At 39.9% G+C, this 16,308-nt stretch overlaps 1 protein-coding gene across 2 annotated transcripts in view; it reads right to left on the reverse strand.

Moving 5' to 3' along the window:
- Window positions 1-16,308, reverse strand: part of arhgef10la (Rho guanine nucleotide exchange factor (GEF) 10-like a) — a 113,355-nt gene that overhangs the window by 32,492 nt on the left and 64,555 nt on the right. For both annotated transcript variants that reach the window (XM_033966214.2, XM_033966215.2), the window contains one exon: window positions 13,149-13,270. In XM_033966214.2, coding sequence (XP_033822105.1) covers window positions 13,149-13,270 — 122 coding nt within the window. The remainder of the gene's footprint in view (window positions 1-13,148; window positions 13,271-16,308) is intronic.

Genomic DNA, 16,308 nt, shown 5'->3' on the forward strand with positions numbered 1-16,308 from the left:
TATCTGTAACAGGACATGATGTTAGAGCTATCAGCCCAGAACTTTGTAGAAGACCAAAGTGGAGACTTGTGAAGTGAGTTGAGTTGACTCAAAAATATGCTGAGGATATGGTTGGTCGGAAACATGAAACATTTGCAGTAGGGACCTATGCCTTTGTTTTAACTAAAGCAATGTTTCACAGCCTTTAGTTGAAATCAACAGAAAAATGACACCATTAAAAAGACAAAGAGGATATATCTAAACTACATAGGGTACAGGCTCTTTAAGTCATTTCACATATTAGCTAAGAAGACTGTATTGTTTCTATATATATAGAAAGCTGTCAATTCCTGATGTCACAGTTTGCCTGTTGTTGTTGCTTAATGATTCATAGATGACAGAAAGCGAAATGCAAATTGAAAAGGAGTTGGTCACTAACATATGGTGAGAGCAAAATGTTGTTTGTGCATTGTCTGTTTGCATACACATCCTAACCTAATAAAGCTAATCCAGGAAGACAATGAGATCAAAGTTGGACCTCAGTTTTCATGGGATGATTTTGCAGCAACAATGTCACTCCATGATTTAAATTCACCCAGCATCTCCAAACTGAGATCAAAGGGCCAACCACCTGCTGTGCTCCAGGCTTGAGTAACGCTCGGAATATTCAAAGTCAAGACAATAAGATTAAACCATCTGTGGCAGCCCGCCGAAAAGACACCTGATTTTTACTCCTGAAAAAAACGCAGTGGGGTGGTTAGGACCAGGACTGGAATCATATGGCTATCTGCTTCTTATTAAAACTGACTAAGGACATTTTCTCCCATTTAGTATCTACAGACTGTACAGTAATAATTCCCTGTCTCCTGCGGCAACATCAGAGATCATATCAGCAATAAGTGGAATGAAGTTGGAGGACGGTTTTGCATATCACCGCTCAGAGCTACGGCCTGACACTGCTAGGACATCACTAAACTCATATTCATGGCTGAGATTTCTCTCCCTTGTCCTTCACCGCCCCGCACACAGAGATTGCAACACGCCCAACAAATGTGATGCAAATTTTCTGTGTCCCTTCGTTCACACACATACACACATGCAGTCCAGAGCCAGAGCTGAATGAAAGCGGTGTACTGCCCCTGCATTAATGGGTTCAACAGAGTACAGGCCAAAGCTTTCTGTGCAGTCAATCACTCCTGCCTCTCTGCTGACCCATCCCCCGGAAGAGATATCCACACAGACTGGACACAAGAGAAGTGTGAGCCCTGCCAACACAAGGATAAAAACTTGGATTTTGACAGACATGTGACGTGTGCTAAATTATACATACAATGTTGATTGAGTGATGCCACAAGTAAAACACCCTAAAGAGTGAAAAGAAAACACATGGATAGGAAACAGCTCCAGTGCTTAATAAATACATATTTAAATTTTAACTGATATTTGTTATGGTCAAGGGGTCGTTGACAAAAATTTTAGTAGACCCCTTTGATTCAAAATAAAGGCTTTTATTCCTCTTGATCTTCACTAATGCAAGACACTCTACAGCTATAGCATTATACAGGCCTATAACAATGTCCAATAGTAATTGTAAGACTAGGATAAAACCCAAGAATGTTGAGAACCGTTTTGAAGGAGATTATTGTAGAAAAGCTTGTAGCCCAATCAGGACTTTTGAAATGTATCCAGACGCACAGCACAACTGTGGTTCCAGCAGTGTTCTCATCATGCAGCTACATTCACCCACATGCAAAATCTGCCCCTTTAAATCCTTGGATTGTGATTCAAAAGGCTAGGTTGGCACAAGAAGAAACAAACAAGGCTGAACTGTTTCAAATATTTCAGACTGTCAGAAAATGCTAGACTTTTACCCCTCGTAGTGTGTAAAACAATATTTAACAACTTGCTGTGATAAGTGTTGTTTTTCTTAGTCATACACCTCAAAATTGTTTCCAAAACACTACTAAATATCCACAACAAAATAAAAAAGCAAATTCACATTTGCACCTAGTTTACAAAAGAAACTGACATCTTGTCTTCACATCTCTTCACACTGGCCACACTGCCGATAAATTAGGCAGTGTGCACAGAGGTAACTGTCCGTGTACTGAGAGCAAGCAGCAGGAAGACTAATTAGCAAAGCTGAGAATACAGAAGGAAGGTATAATGATGCAAAAACAAGATTGCTTTGGCATAAAGGAAATCAAATGAGACATTTCTATTAGCTGATGATATTTGAATTATTTATGTTGCCTATTCAATATACAACTATGAAAGAATGTGGCCATATATTTACATTTGCAGGCTATTCCTTATGAGTCTGCTATCTTGACAAGTAAATAGAAATGATTCAGAGGCCATAGTAGGAAGATTCCAAAGAGGCACTGCTGCAGCAGTGTCTATAATTCTCTGTAATTAGTGTGTTAACTGCCAAAGCAACAGATCAGGCCCTTTGCAAATGACCCTGCTGTCAAATGGTGGGTGGGTGCTACTTTTAGACAGGCTTTACACTGCCCTCCGTTGGCAGGGAGTGTAATAAAGGATGGCTAAATATATGGTGTATCCTTCACAAGTCTGACAAGACAAGAGGAGAGTGTACGGAAGAGAAGGCATTTACGGGTATCATGAAATTCAGAGTTCAGATTTGATAAAATCTTTAAAGCTTATGAATAACATAATAATATAATAATAGAAAACAGAGAAAAATATTTTGGCATTTGTCCTAAATTGGACTGTCTGGACATATCACCCTGCATCTTAAACACATCTCAATAAACACTTTCACCATATGTATAGTTTCAAGTTATTTATCCAAATAACTTCATGTACACAGTCTGTTGAAAGGTTCAGGCATACTGTAACAGGAATCAATAATTCTCTAAACTCTTCTCCTATAGATAACTCCTGTAGAAGGTGGCAGTTGATCCTGTGCATGTGAGGATGTTGGAAACTGTCACAACTATGTCGGAGCTGTCTCTGTAAATGCCAAACTTTTTGTGGTGGCCTGAGGCCTGACCTCCCAGAGGAGCGCTCTTTGGTGCAGAGCATTGAGCAGTCAGGGCTGTGCGCTGTCACTGACCCCTGCTTTGGTAGTGCACACTGACAGTTAGGGATGTGTGTGTCTGGGGCCATTTCACACAACCAAGTCATGGGCCAAAAGGGCCAGGTGGTATCAACGCCAGCGACGTCTCTGCAGTCGTCAGGCTCCACGTGTTGATTGACACTTCAATCTGTAGTCTGCATACCAAACAGCTCTGCCCTCTGTGAGTTCCAAAATCCCTTTATAGGAAAATGTATCCCATATCTCTTCCATAAACCAATGTTTATAACAGAGTTTTGGTTTTAATTTTCAGTTTCAAGTCTACCTTCTATAGCTCATAAAGTCCAATAGATGTGGAGATACAGTATTTTACAGTGGATCTATAGCAAAACGACTGCAGGGAGTGCAGAGCAATTCTTCCCCAAAGCATAAAAGCTATTTTATGGCATATGGAAATGGTTTGTATCTGCATTTAACAACACAGTCACAACCTGTTGATTTATTTGCTACATTAAGCCCTGATTCGTGCCCCAAAAGCATCACCAAGCTACCTGATATTTAGTGAGCTATAGGCAATATATGACATATACAATGAACAAGTCATAAGTCATCATATGGCTATTTATGTGTCATACATTCTATAGGTTATCCATAATCACACAAACAACTTTTATATGCCAATCAGTATTTTTCACTATCAATATACATTTAAATACATATACAAACATACAATTTCAAGTTCACAAATGAAGTTTTCTCTTTGGTAAAAGTTATAACAAAATGTATTTTCTGGGATTTTTTTCTAGCGTTTTAGTTTAATTGCTCATTCATTTCTATTGGATATACCAAAAATGTAGAAAAAAACTTTTGCCCAATATATTTGGAATATATTACACCATCCTCCGCTATCACATATCTGAACACCAGTATATGGCACATCTGGAGCATTTCATGACACACATAAAGCCACTTTCAAATGCAATCTTCAGGTGAAAAATGTTGCATGATGAAAATGATAACAACAGTATAGACAAATTCAAATAAATGATGTAAGAAAACATTGCACAAAGGTGTAATTGTGTAAGCATTACTTGTAATCCATTAAGCGACATCTGAATATTCCACACAAATACACAACTTCCTCTGCTGTCTCCATTTTTTCCTCTGTAATAGTGAATAATAGCTCCGTGTCATTTTCTACACAATGCTGAAAGAAACGTAGCCATGCCATGCTGCAGTTAGCACCTCCTCTGAAACCACTCAACAAGCACATTTTCTAGTCACTTTCATGAGTCTGTCCGACGCACAATACACCTCAGTTATCAGTCCATCAGCGGGGAAGATGGATGGCACACGGAGTACGCCTGACATGAACAACATGCCCTCGAAGCCTGAGCTATCCTGCAAACAGGCCAATAATCAAAGGAGCAGTGCCGCACTTTAAGCTGTGTTGCATACAAAGAGCACAGAGGGAAGTGAAAGTGGTGCTGTCAAAGTACGAGTTAGAGCACAAAGCAAAAGGGCAAAAAAGTTTATTCATATTAATTTATTTTATTTTTGTGTGCACATATCCTAATATTGCTACTGCAACTACAACAACTACTACTATCAATTATATATATATATATATATATATATATATATATATATATATATATATATATATATATATATATATATATATGTGTGTGTGTGTGTGTATATATATATATATGTGTGTGTGTGGGTGTGTGTGTATATATATATATATATATATATATATATATATATATATATATATATATATATATATATATATATATATATGTATGTATGTATGTATGTATGTATGTATATTTTTAAATGCTAGAACATTTTCAGGATTTTTCATATTTAAATAGTATTAGTAAATAATAATAGAAAATAGCAAGAGGAAATGTAAAGTAAATCAAGTGAACCCATTCTGCCAATATCCTATAATAAAAGATAGCATACCCAACTTTTACAAGTTAAAAGAACATTAGAATGTGATTTTGTCACATAGTGCTTTTTTTTTTTATTATTATTATTATTTTTATTTTTACATTGTTTCTAATTGTCTGCATATAAATATAAAGCATGTTATCAATCAGCCTGAAAAATAGAGTCATGGCTTTAGGACTAGAGTGGGCTCGCTGCATTAGGGCGGTATACCCTGCTTCGCTTTGCTTGCAGACAAAGCTTAAAGTATACACACCCTAAAACATAATGCACACGCCTACCTCCACCTTTCATGGTTATATTACACTGCATGGTCAAAAAAAAAAGAAAAAAAAAAGTTGCCACCTGCATTTAACTAAGCAAATAGGTTGGAGTTGCTGGAGTTGGTCAGGTCTAGGTTCAGTAACAGCTTGTGATCAAAGAATGAGGTCAGCTGACACCTGAATATACTGAATGACCAGGTTATTCCATCAACGGCGTCTCAAAGCGGAGACATGGGGCTGTCTAAATATTTTACCATCATTATAGTAATCTGCCTCTGTTGTCCCTCGAAGGTGACGAATGAGAGCGCGGGGCTGTGGGGATTTTCCCAGTCATTTATTCGATGCGTAAAAAAAAAAATACGGATGGATGTGTAAAATAGAAGTAGTTGTGAGAAAAAATGCTGTAAATTCTGATACTTCGTTTAACATGTTTTTTATGGCTATAAAAAAAGACAAATCCGTAATCAACATGATTAGCTCTGTTATCGCTTTCAAATGAAAAATGCAATTTTACTCCTGGCTGGCTGTCAGAAGCTACTGCCCGAACTACGCATCCCTCACTGATCCCATTCAGTGCAAGTCATCAGAGCAGTAATCATCATTCAAGTAATTATGATCAAGTATAAGTACAAGTATTATCTCATGACGTTGTGCTAGGTACATCAAAATGCACTGTACATGTAAGAATTCATAATACATTTACAAATAAATATATGTTTAACATTTTTGTATTAGGTGGTAGATCTTTCAGATGCGATCATTTTAAAAGTAGCTCACATACTGAAAAAGTCTGAGCACCCCTGCTCTAGACCATCATCAATGCAAGATCTTGGTAAAAAATTAATGCATGGAAATAAATCTTGAGACATTGCAGAAGCTAAATCAAAACAATGCCACAGCGAATGCGTGCTGTAATCAAAGCTAAAGGCTGTCCAACGACATGTTAAGAGTGTGTGACCTTTTTTTTGGTGATGACTTTTTTTTTGGCCAGGCAGTGTATGTAAACAAGTTATTTAACTCGACTTGTATAATGTGGTTCATTCACTTATGCACACAAGTAATGCTGACGATAACTGATATGCATAAACTAGTAAAGAGTCTTAAGTGTAAAACCTGTGCGGGCTTTGTGCCTTTCTGAGCTGAGACAGAGAAGCAAATCCTCTTCCCCTCTACCCCTTTCCAGTTTGTCATTCTGCACTTCAAAGCAAACGTGATGAAATCCCTGAGGTATTATAAGAGCTCTGGTGTAGCAGTCGTCCTCAGCCCTGTCATAGCCTAATGCCTCATAAACGCAGTCTGGAAACATGCCCCTTTCCTATTCTTTAACTCTTTGTAGCCTCCCATCTTAAAGCACTATTTAAAGTCACACAAGTAAAAGTGCTTTGCAGCCTTACAAAATGTGGGCCATTTTATTTATGAATTATTTTATAGCCAGGATTCCACATTCACTCTGACAAAACATTGCACCACTACAATCTGAATGTCAAGACCAGAGTCAAGAATCAACCTTTTGCAGAGCCACAATGAAATATATGCAGACCAGATAGCACATAATCATAAAGCCAGCAAAATATTTCATGAGCATTATAAAGCCACTGAAAACCACACAGTGAATCAAGTATATATAATCGGCTACTTTTATAGAGGACAGCGGTTAAAATATAAAGTTAAGATCACATTCAAGTCCAATAAAAGCAATGAATAGTACAATTAAGAGGACAAAACTTCATTGACAGTAACAACTACTATATTAACAACTATCATTTACAACAAAATATATTTAATAATAATATTTATTTATAAAGTTGCTTTTTAGTAGTTGTTATCAATATTACAATGGTAGAGCAATAAAATATTAGTATTTATTAAAGAAAACAAACACTTTTTGGGATCAGGCATAGGTCTTATTTGGGGAAATGATAGTTTTTGGCCTTTGGAGTTTATTGTGGACAACTCACAAGAAAACAAAAGGATATTACCAACTGAGAGTCTGTGAGAGAGTGCTTAAGTGTCGACAATTCACTTTCATTCATCCACCTCTGAATACAAAATGCAACTTCTAACAAACTTGTCCTCAGGAAGAGAGGTTTTTGTTCATTTATTACAGATTTTTGGAGACTTTTATGGGTATAAATGTCAAGTTTACTTCAAATACTCAGCTTGGACATTGACGCAGAGCGATTTCAACCGTTGCGTTCAGCGGGTAATTATTCCTTGAAGATTGCCGTTAAGCTGTAACCATTTCTGAAGTAGTATCTTCTATTAATCCCTTAACCCATCCACCTTAGCACCTCCCCTTGGGCCAACTGCCAAACCTGGTCTGTTTCATCTTTGAAAACAGCAGAGAGGGCAGAGGAACAGAGCGTGAGCAGATTCTTGAAACATGGATAGTTATAATGTGCTATTAGGCAAAATAGGACTGTTTGTGAAGGATGTTTATCAAATTTGTTCAGAGTCATTTTCGGTAAGGCTCCCTTTGATTGGATGAATGTCTTTTTAATGGTTTTGATCATTGCTCTTAGTCAGACTAATGCTTATAAAACAGGGAATACATGCATTTGCTTTAGTTTTCTCTCACACAAAGACAAATACCAATCAAGCATACCAATTACTAGTGAAAATAATGTCATACCTATCTAATCTATCCACGAAGTAAGAAAGTGCCCTCTGACATCTGGGAACTTTGGGTACTCAGAACACAAGCAAATTATTATCAAACTATTATTACTAAGTATGTTCAAACCAGTGGGAATCTTACTTACAGACCCGCTCTAAACACAAAGAAAGTTTTTACCCATCAGCATATTCTTTCAGCGTGGGCCATCACAATGTTCTACAAGTCAAATTTTCCCCTTGTTTAAATCAAAGCCTTTAAGTTTGACTATAGCTGGACTTTATTTCTTTTCCATGCACTCTACTTGTGATAAGCTTTATCTTCAGCCCTAACAAGATTCCCCCATGGCCCCCCTCTGCCGCAGACTCAGAGGTGTCAGCGGGCCAGTTCAGCTCCCTTAGGTGACCTGTATGGGATACTCATGCTTTGTTGCTTTACAACATGCTTTTTTGTCTGAAATGGCTAAAGACCCTGCGGCCACATCTCTTTTAATCTGGGATTTCTTTTTGCCTTCTTTTCTTTATCCTTTCTACTCACTGTAAGTCAGACTACCAGGAGTCACAGTTCCGAGCGGGTGGAAAATGCTATGGAGCTTTGGCACACAGAGGCGTATATGTCCCAAAGGCTGCGGCTAATGCAAAAAAGTAGACATGGCAAGGGAGAAGGGGAGACTCGCTGCTGCAGAGTTAAGACCCTAATCACAGTCTGCTCTGCATGAAGGACTTAAAGTCACTATGCTTAATGCTACCTTCTCTTTAGTCAAAAACTGGGAAATACTACTGTTTACCTCTTCAGGTTTCTAATACCGCAGCCTCAATTCATAACACATGCCTATCCTTTGACGTATTTATGTGTGTGTGTGTATGTATATATGTATGTATGTATGTATGTATGTATGTATGTATGTATGTATGTATGTATGTATGTATGTATGTATGTATGTATGTATGTATGTATGTATATATATATATATATATATATATATATATATATATATATATATATATATACACATACATGCAACCTTCCTGAACAGAAACTAGTTACCATCACAGTGGTAGACATCCAGGAAAGAGTCTCAGGCATGAAAAACTGGACCACACCAGGCCCTGACATGATCCACGCCTACTGGCTAAAGAAGCTCACTGCTCTCCATGAGCGCCTGGCAGCACAAATGAACCCGCTGCTAATGGATGGGACGCACCCTGAATTGCTAACCGAAGGGCATACGATCCTGATTCAGAAGGATCCCTTAAAGGGTACAGGACTATCTAGCTATCGGCCAATAACCTGTATCTCCACAACATGGAAGCTCATGTCAGGCATCATCGCGGCTAACATAAGTGGGCACATGGATCAATACATGAGCACAGCACAGAAGGGCATTGGCAAAGATACCAGGGGAGCCAAACACCAGCTCCTGGTAGACCAAACAATCGCCCGAGACTGCAGAATCAATGCACTGCCTGGATTTATTACAAGAAAGCCTACAACTCAGTGCCACACACATGGATCACTGAATGCCTGGAGCTGTACAACATCAACGGGACTCTAAGAGCCTTCATTGCAAACTCGATGAGGTTGTGGAAAACCACCCTTGAGGCCAATGGCAAGCCACTTGCACAAGTGACCATCAAATGTGGCATATACCAAGGAGATGCACTGTCCCCACTGCTGTTCTGCATAGGTCTGAATCCCCTCAGCCAAATCATCAGCAACACTGGCTATGGATACTGACTCAGGAATGGGGCTACCATCAGTCACCTCCTCTACATGGATGACATCAAGCTGTACGCTAAGAATTAGCGAGACATTGACTCACTGATCCACACCACCAGGATCTACAGCACAGACATTGGAATGTGATTCGGCTTGAGAAGTGTAACCGGATGGTGACAAAGAGAGGGAAGGTAGTCCACACAGAAGGGGTCTCCCTCCCAGAAGGGACAAAAGGCAGACATTGAGGACAGTTACAAGTACGTTGGTATCCCACAAGCAAATGGCAACCTTGAAGAGGAAACAAGGAAAGCAGCCACGACCAAATATCTCAGTAAGGCAAGTCCTAAGGAGTCAGCTCAATGGCAGGAACAAGATCCAGGCAATAAACAACTATGCGATGCCAGTAATCAGATACCCAGCAAGAATCATAAGCTGGCTGAAGGAGGAGATACAGACCACATATGTTAAGACCCGAAAGCTCCTGGCCATGCATGGCGGGTTTCATCCCAAATCCAGCACCCTGAGACTGTACGAGAGCCGCAAGAAAGGAGGCTGAGGACTAGTGAGTGTGAGAGCCACAGTCCAGGATGAAACATCCAAGATCCATAAGTACATCAAGGACAAGGTCCCACCAGATGACGTGCTCAGCGAATCTATCAGACAGTGGAGTGCAGAGGAAGAGGTGCTGAAGGAACCATCATGGAAGGACAAGCCCCTGCACGGGATGTACCACCGGAACATAACTAAAGTGGCTGATATCAAGAAATCCTACCAATGGCTTGAGAAAGCAGGACTGAAGGACAGCACAGAGGCACTCTTCCTGGCTGCACAGGAGCAGACCATGAGAACTGGAGCGATAGAGGCCTAGATCTACCATACCAGACAAGACCCAAGGTGTAGGCTGTGGAAAGAGGCCCCTGAGACAATCCAGCACATAACTGCAGGGTATAAGATGCTGGCAGGGGAAGCATACATGGAGCGACATAACCAAGTGGCGGGCATAGTGTACAGAAACATCTGTGTGGAATATGGACTGGAAACCCTAAGATCAAGGTGGGAAACACCTCCAAGTGTGGAGAATGATTGAGCCAAGATTCTGTGGGACTTCCAGATACAGACTGACAGAATGGTGATGGACCAACAGGACATTGTGGTAGTGGATAAACAACAGAGCAAAGCCACTGTTGTGGACATCGCAGTACCAAGTGATGGGAACATCAGGAAAAAGGAACATGAGAAGCTAGAGAAATACCAGGGGCTCAGAGAAGAGCTGGAGAAGGCCTGGAAGGTGAAGGCATCAGTGGTGCCCATGGTCATTGGAGCACTCGTGGCAGTGACCCCCAAACTGCAGGAGTGGCTACAGCAGATCCCAGGAAAAACATCAGACGTCTCAGTCCAGAAAAGTGCAGTACTAGGAACAGCAAAGATACTGCATAGAACCCTCAAGCTCCCAGGCCTCTGGTAGAGGTCCTGAGTGGGGAAAAGAGGGGATGAGACCACCCGGGGAGGGTGAGGAGGAGATTATTATTTATACATACATACGTACATACATGCGTACATGCATACATGCATACATGCATACATGCAGACATGCAGACATGCATACATGCATACATGCATACATGCATACATGCATACATGCATACATGCATACATGCATACATGCATACATGCATACATACATACATACATACATACATACATACATACATACATACATACATACATACATACATACATATATATATCCATGTGTCAAATACTAGAACTAGAATATGGTTCAATTCATGAAGTGTTCAGAAAATTACAATTTCTCCAGTCTTATGTGCTCATTCCCATCCTCATTATTCTCAAAGAAAACCTCATCATCTCCAGAACGTATTGAATAACTTAAAATGGGGCAGTCGTAATATGGTACTTTATATCTTCCAATTACAGTTGTTACAATACAAATATGTCAAACTCATTTTCAATACTCAGTGAATTGCTCCATATTCAAAACTGATTTTTATACTACAATTTCTTTTTTCTCTTTTTATTTAACAAAATGTAATTTTCATAATTTTTAAGACAACAATACTTTCTGTAATATGCGGCCTCACACTAGTTTTGATCCGGGCAACTGGAAAGGTCCAGCTTTGTCCTGTGTGTTCTGTTCAAATGAGTATCCAGTTTTGACACCACTTTCAGTAAGTATCTGGCTCAAAGTCATTTCATTTGTATTTTTTGGTATTTTCACATCTTCATTGCTTGACACCTTCCAATTGAAATCCATATCAAATCCATTTCAAGGACTGCATATTTTTTACAATAGTATGTTTTACTGACATGTGCAACCATAGACACTGTTCATTTTAATGTGTTACAACCAAGGACATAATGCATATGCGTCATACTTTGAGCGTCTCCAGATAAAACATATGTGTAAAACACTTTCACCGCAAACATCTTGGTGAGTGGCGCACCTGCTGTGCCCTTCACTGCACACTCAGGTGCTTCATTTGTTTGTTTGAGGAGCAGGTCCTTGGAGACTGCCACCTCCCACTGGCACTAAGTATATTAATTGACTTGGCTCCGCTTCCAGCCAGGTGTAACACATTTTTACGGGGTGCCCTGGAACGCCGGGAAAGGTCTGCTGGGAAATTTGCTCCCATCATGTCGGAGCTACACTTTCTGCACTTCCATATGCCGTTTCCCCTCACCTTTATCTAGCACAGGATGGCTTGCAGACAACCAGTTGGTGCATAGGTCTTAATCTAATGATGGAACATTGATTTATGCTTGGGTGTCCCATAGCCATTAAGATAATTGCATGATCACTTTATAACATCCTCCCTTGGTGGCCATGGTAATTTGGCTCTCCTCCTTCCACTGAAAGACCTGTAACCACATTAAAGCAATAGAGAATGTGCCAGGAAATATCATCTTTCAGTGTCACAAATTGATTTTAGACCATTTCCGCTGACTTCCAAACCTTTTAGTCTACTTCTCACCAGGTCTTACAACTTGTATTGATTTTGGTTGGTTTTGTGTCACCTTGTAATTCATATTGCCTGGTAATTTCACTGATGCAATCTTTAGAGTGTGTATTTTTAGCTGTTAGAGAATATCAACTGCACTTTTAAAGTAATGAAGGGTAAATGGTGGTGTTAAATTGCACTCATCCCCAACAAAAGCGGTAACTAAAGAAAGATTCAGCCAAACATACAATGAATTGGCTGTGTGAAAAAGAAATCTGATCATTATGGACCATTCACTCGTTTGATCTCGCAGCAAATTACGGCAGTTCACAACAAAAAGGCATCTGTAAATATATCTATTCCATTCACTCAAATTTATTGTACAAACAAATGACATAATAATGCAGACATTACAGTGGGACATCTATTTTTTCTCATTTGCTGTTTCATTAATTAATAAACAGTATAGACTTTACCTGTCAGAAAGTATTAAAAAAGTACAATTTCAAACCATAATAAACTTTATAGACTATGACCTGATTTTCTACCTATCTGAATTTCCTTTATCAACTGATTACTAATCAGTCACTGATCAAATTGCAAATAATCCATACCTGTCTTTCTGGTGACTTTGTTGCAAATACAGGCATGTGACAGGTCAAAAGTGGATACCAAAATGGCGACATTGTTTTCCCTTCATCCTCTCCACATAACCAGCCCGGTGTGTTCTCCTCCCCTACAACAAGGAAAGAGTTTGTTAGTGCTGGTTGACCAACTTGAACTACTTGAATAATATATGATTAGCATGAACATGTAATCAAACATTAGCCACCTGCGGTATGCAAAATGAAAGGCATCATGAGTGTGTGAATGTTATAATCACTCCCCATAGAAGGAGGCAAGGCCAAATCCTGCCAACTCAGGACCTCAGCAGTGATTAAGACTGCACTTAATCAACAGTGAGCGTCGGCCCCAGCAGGGGAAATGCTACTGCTGGATTTGAGTTATAATAATGGACTCCCTGGTCTATGCACCATCTCAGCACATATGACTGGTAGCCTTAGGTGCACCCATGACAAGGCAGTGGGACCAGGTGTCAGAATGGACCAATGGTGTAAAAATGTAAAGCTTAATCATCACAACAAAATCAAATTAATCAACTTTTCAATTTTGTTTTAGTTTTTTGTTTTTTATATATATATATATATATATATATATATATATATATATATATATATATATATATATATATATATATATATATATATATATATATATATACACTATTATATTGACTGAAAAATAGTTCATTATAGAATACTATTGAAGGGGATAAAAGCAAACATAACCTGTAAAGTAAATACTTTACCACTACTACTTCCCTTTAAGTGGTGAAAAACCTTAAAAGACTCGTGTTGTGCCAAATGTAAATGTATGCTGACTGAATTACATAACATTGTCACTTCTCACTTGTGACTTTCTGAAGTACAGAACAGTGTAGAAAACTTAACTCTTTGCTTCTGCTCTGCTTCTTATCTTATCTTAAGCAAATTTAAAGGTCTGCAAATGTATTGCATTACATGTGCAACAGCCCTATGCATTTATTTATTTTACACTACACTTGACTCCTTGCATCTGTCCTATTAATTACAACTGATTGTATCGCACTGTGTAGAATAGGTAATCTGAAGCCTCAAACTCCTGACTATTGCCTTAACCTAAAGAGCAATGCAATTACATACTATTACAGGTACATCATATTAAGTGCAGTGTAAAATAAATCTATTGCTCACATAAATGCCCTCAGCGACAGTACATATCAGAACAAAGTGAAACAGATTATGATAAACCTATAAATAATCTAGTCATTTGTATTTACAGTCACTTGGAGCGTGGCAGTTGTGAATTATTAATTATTGGGGTGGGCGGCCTCTCTCCCTGCCTCCGCTCCTGCCTGGATCCAAAGGTGTGCAGGTCACTCAATAGAGGGACTTAATTGAGGGCAAGTTTTTGCAGGTGAGGTCTGGTGATTTTCATTACCTCTGAGTAATCACCATCTTTCTTTGGATAATTTTCAGATTATCATATGCAATAGTATTCCAACTGGGTCCAATCGTTGCTTCAGCTAAATTTGTCGAAAATTGATTAAATGAAAACCAGTAATGAATAAAGAAAAGATAAAACAAAAATTAAATGGATGGACAGAATGTAGTTACAAGATTGCACAAATTGCATATTTATATGCCGAGTTACCTTTATCTGAACTGCCACTCACATATTGTGGTTCCATTCATATTTGCTAAAAGTAAATAATACAGTCCCATTTGATAAGGTAATGGGTTTGGAGCGTGTATGAATGTCTTCAGGCCATATTAAAACCTTTATTCAGTAAATAAAAAAACACACTTTTGTATAGTTTAGGAACCATAACAGAATTACCTTTCTAATATAAAATCCAGACTTATGACAAACTACGAACAAGTAGTAGAGACCTCAACTAAAGGGGCACTACGTAACTTTCCTGCTTTGTTATTGCTTTGCCTGGGATATTCCACAGTAAGGCATTAAACTTACCTAGCTTATTTTTATTCAGTTCCACATGTTTTTGTTGCTAAAAATACATTAAATATACATTAGCAGGGCCACCATTCCTCAGATCTGACCTGTAACTTGTCTCCATGTCTCCACAGACAAGCATCATAAAAGTGCATCATTAAGGTCATGGCAGTGATTATTGTTTTGATCAAATACCAAATAACACACAAGTATTGTGACAACAATCAAATACTGATACCAGTGTTAATGCATTAACACTTCTGTACTATAAAGAATTTTACCTTGGCATATAGAGGTTGTTGTTGGTTCAGAAGCCCGTTATGATGAGTGAACAATCAAGGCTATTTATGTCACCTGGACCAGCGTTACCGGGGCCCCCACCCTGGAGCCAGGCCTAAGGAGGGTGCTCGACAGCGAGTGACAGGTGGACAGGCCCTTCCCCACGGGGCCCAGCCGGACTCAGCGGGAAGGAGCGAAGTGGGGCCGTCCTCACGTGGACCCACCCCCCACAGGAGGATCCGTAAGGGGCCGGTGCAGAGAGATCTGGGTGGCAGTCGAAGGCAGGGGAGCTGAAGCTTGTGTGGGAGATTACCGACTAGATTTAGTTGGCCTCACCTCCACGCACAGCTTGGGCTCTGGAACCCAACTCCTTGAGGGGGGCTGGGCTCTCCATTTCTCTAGCGTTGCCTGCTGGGAGAAGCGGCGAGCCCCTCAGCTCAGCCTCCTTATGTTGGACTTCACCCTGGTGAATGAGAGGGTCACATCCCTGCACTTTCGGGTCGGGGACAGGTCTCACTGTTGTGGCAGCCTACGGGCCAAACAGCAATGCAAAATACCCGGCCTTCTTGGAGTCCCTGGAAGGGGTACTAGACAGTGCACCGACCGGGGACTCCGTTGTTCTCCTAGGTGACTTCAGTGCCCATGTGGGTAACGACAGTGACACCTGGAGGGGCGTGATTGGGAGGAATGGCCTCCCTGATCTGAACCCAAGCGATGTTCTGTGGACTTCTGTGCTAGCCGCAGTTTGTCCATAACGAACACTATGTTCCAGCACAAGGGTGTCCATCAGTGTACATGGCACCAGGACACCCTAGGTTGGAGGTCGATGATCAACTTTGTTGTAGTGTCATCCGCGTGTCTTGGACACTCGGGCGAAGAGAGGGGCAGAGCTGTCAACCAATCACCACTGAGTTTGATCCGCTGGCGGAGGAGGAAGCC

Source organism: Periophthalmus magnuspinnatus, chromosome 5 (genome assembly GCF_009829125.3).
Source record: "Periophthalmus magnuspinnatus isolate fPerMag1 chromosome 5, fPerMag1.2.pri, whole genome shotgun sequence".
Lineage (NCBI taxonomy): Eukaryota > Metazoa > Chordata > Actinopteri > Gobiiformes > Gobiidae > Periophthalmus > Periophthalmus magnuspinnatus.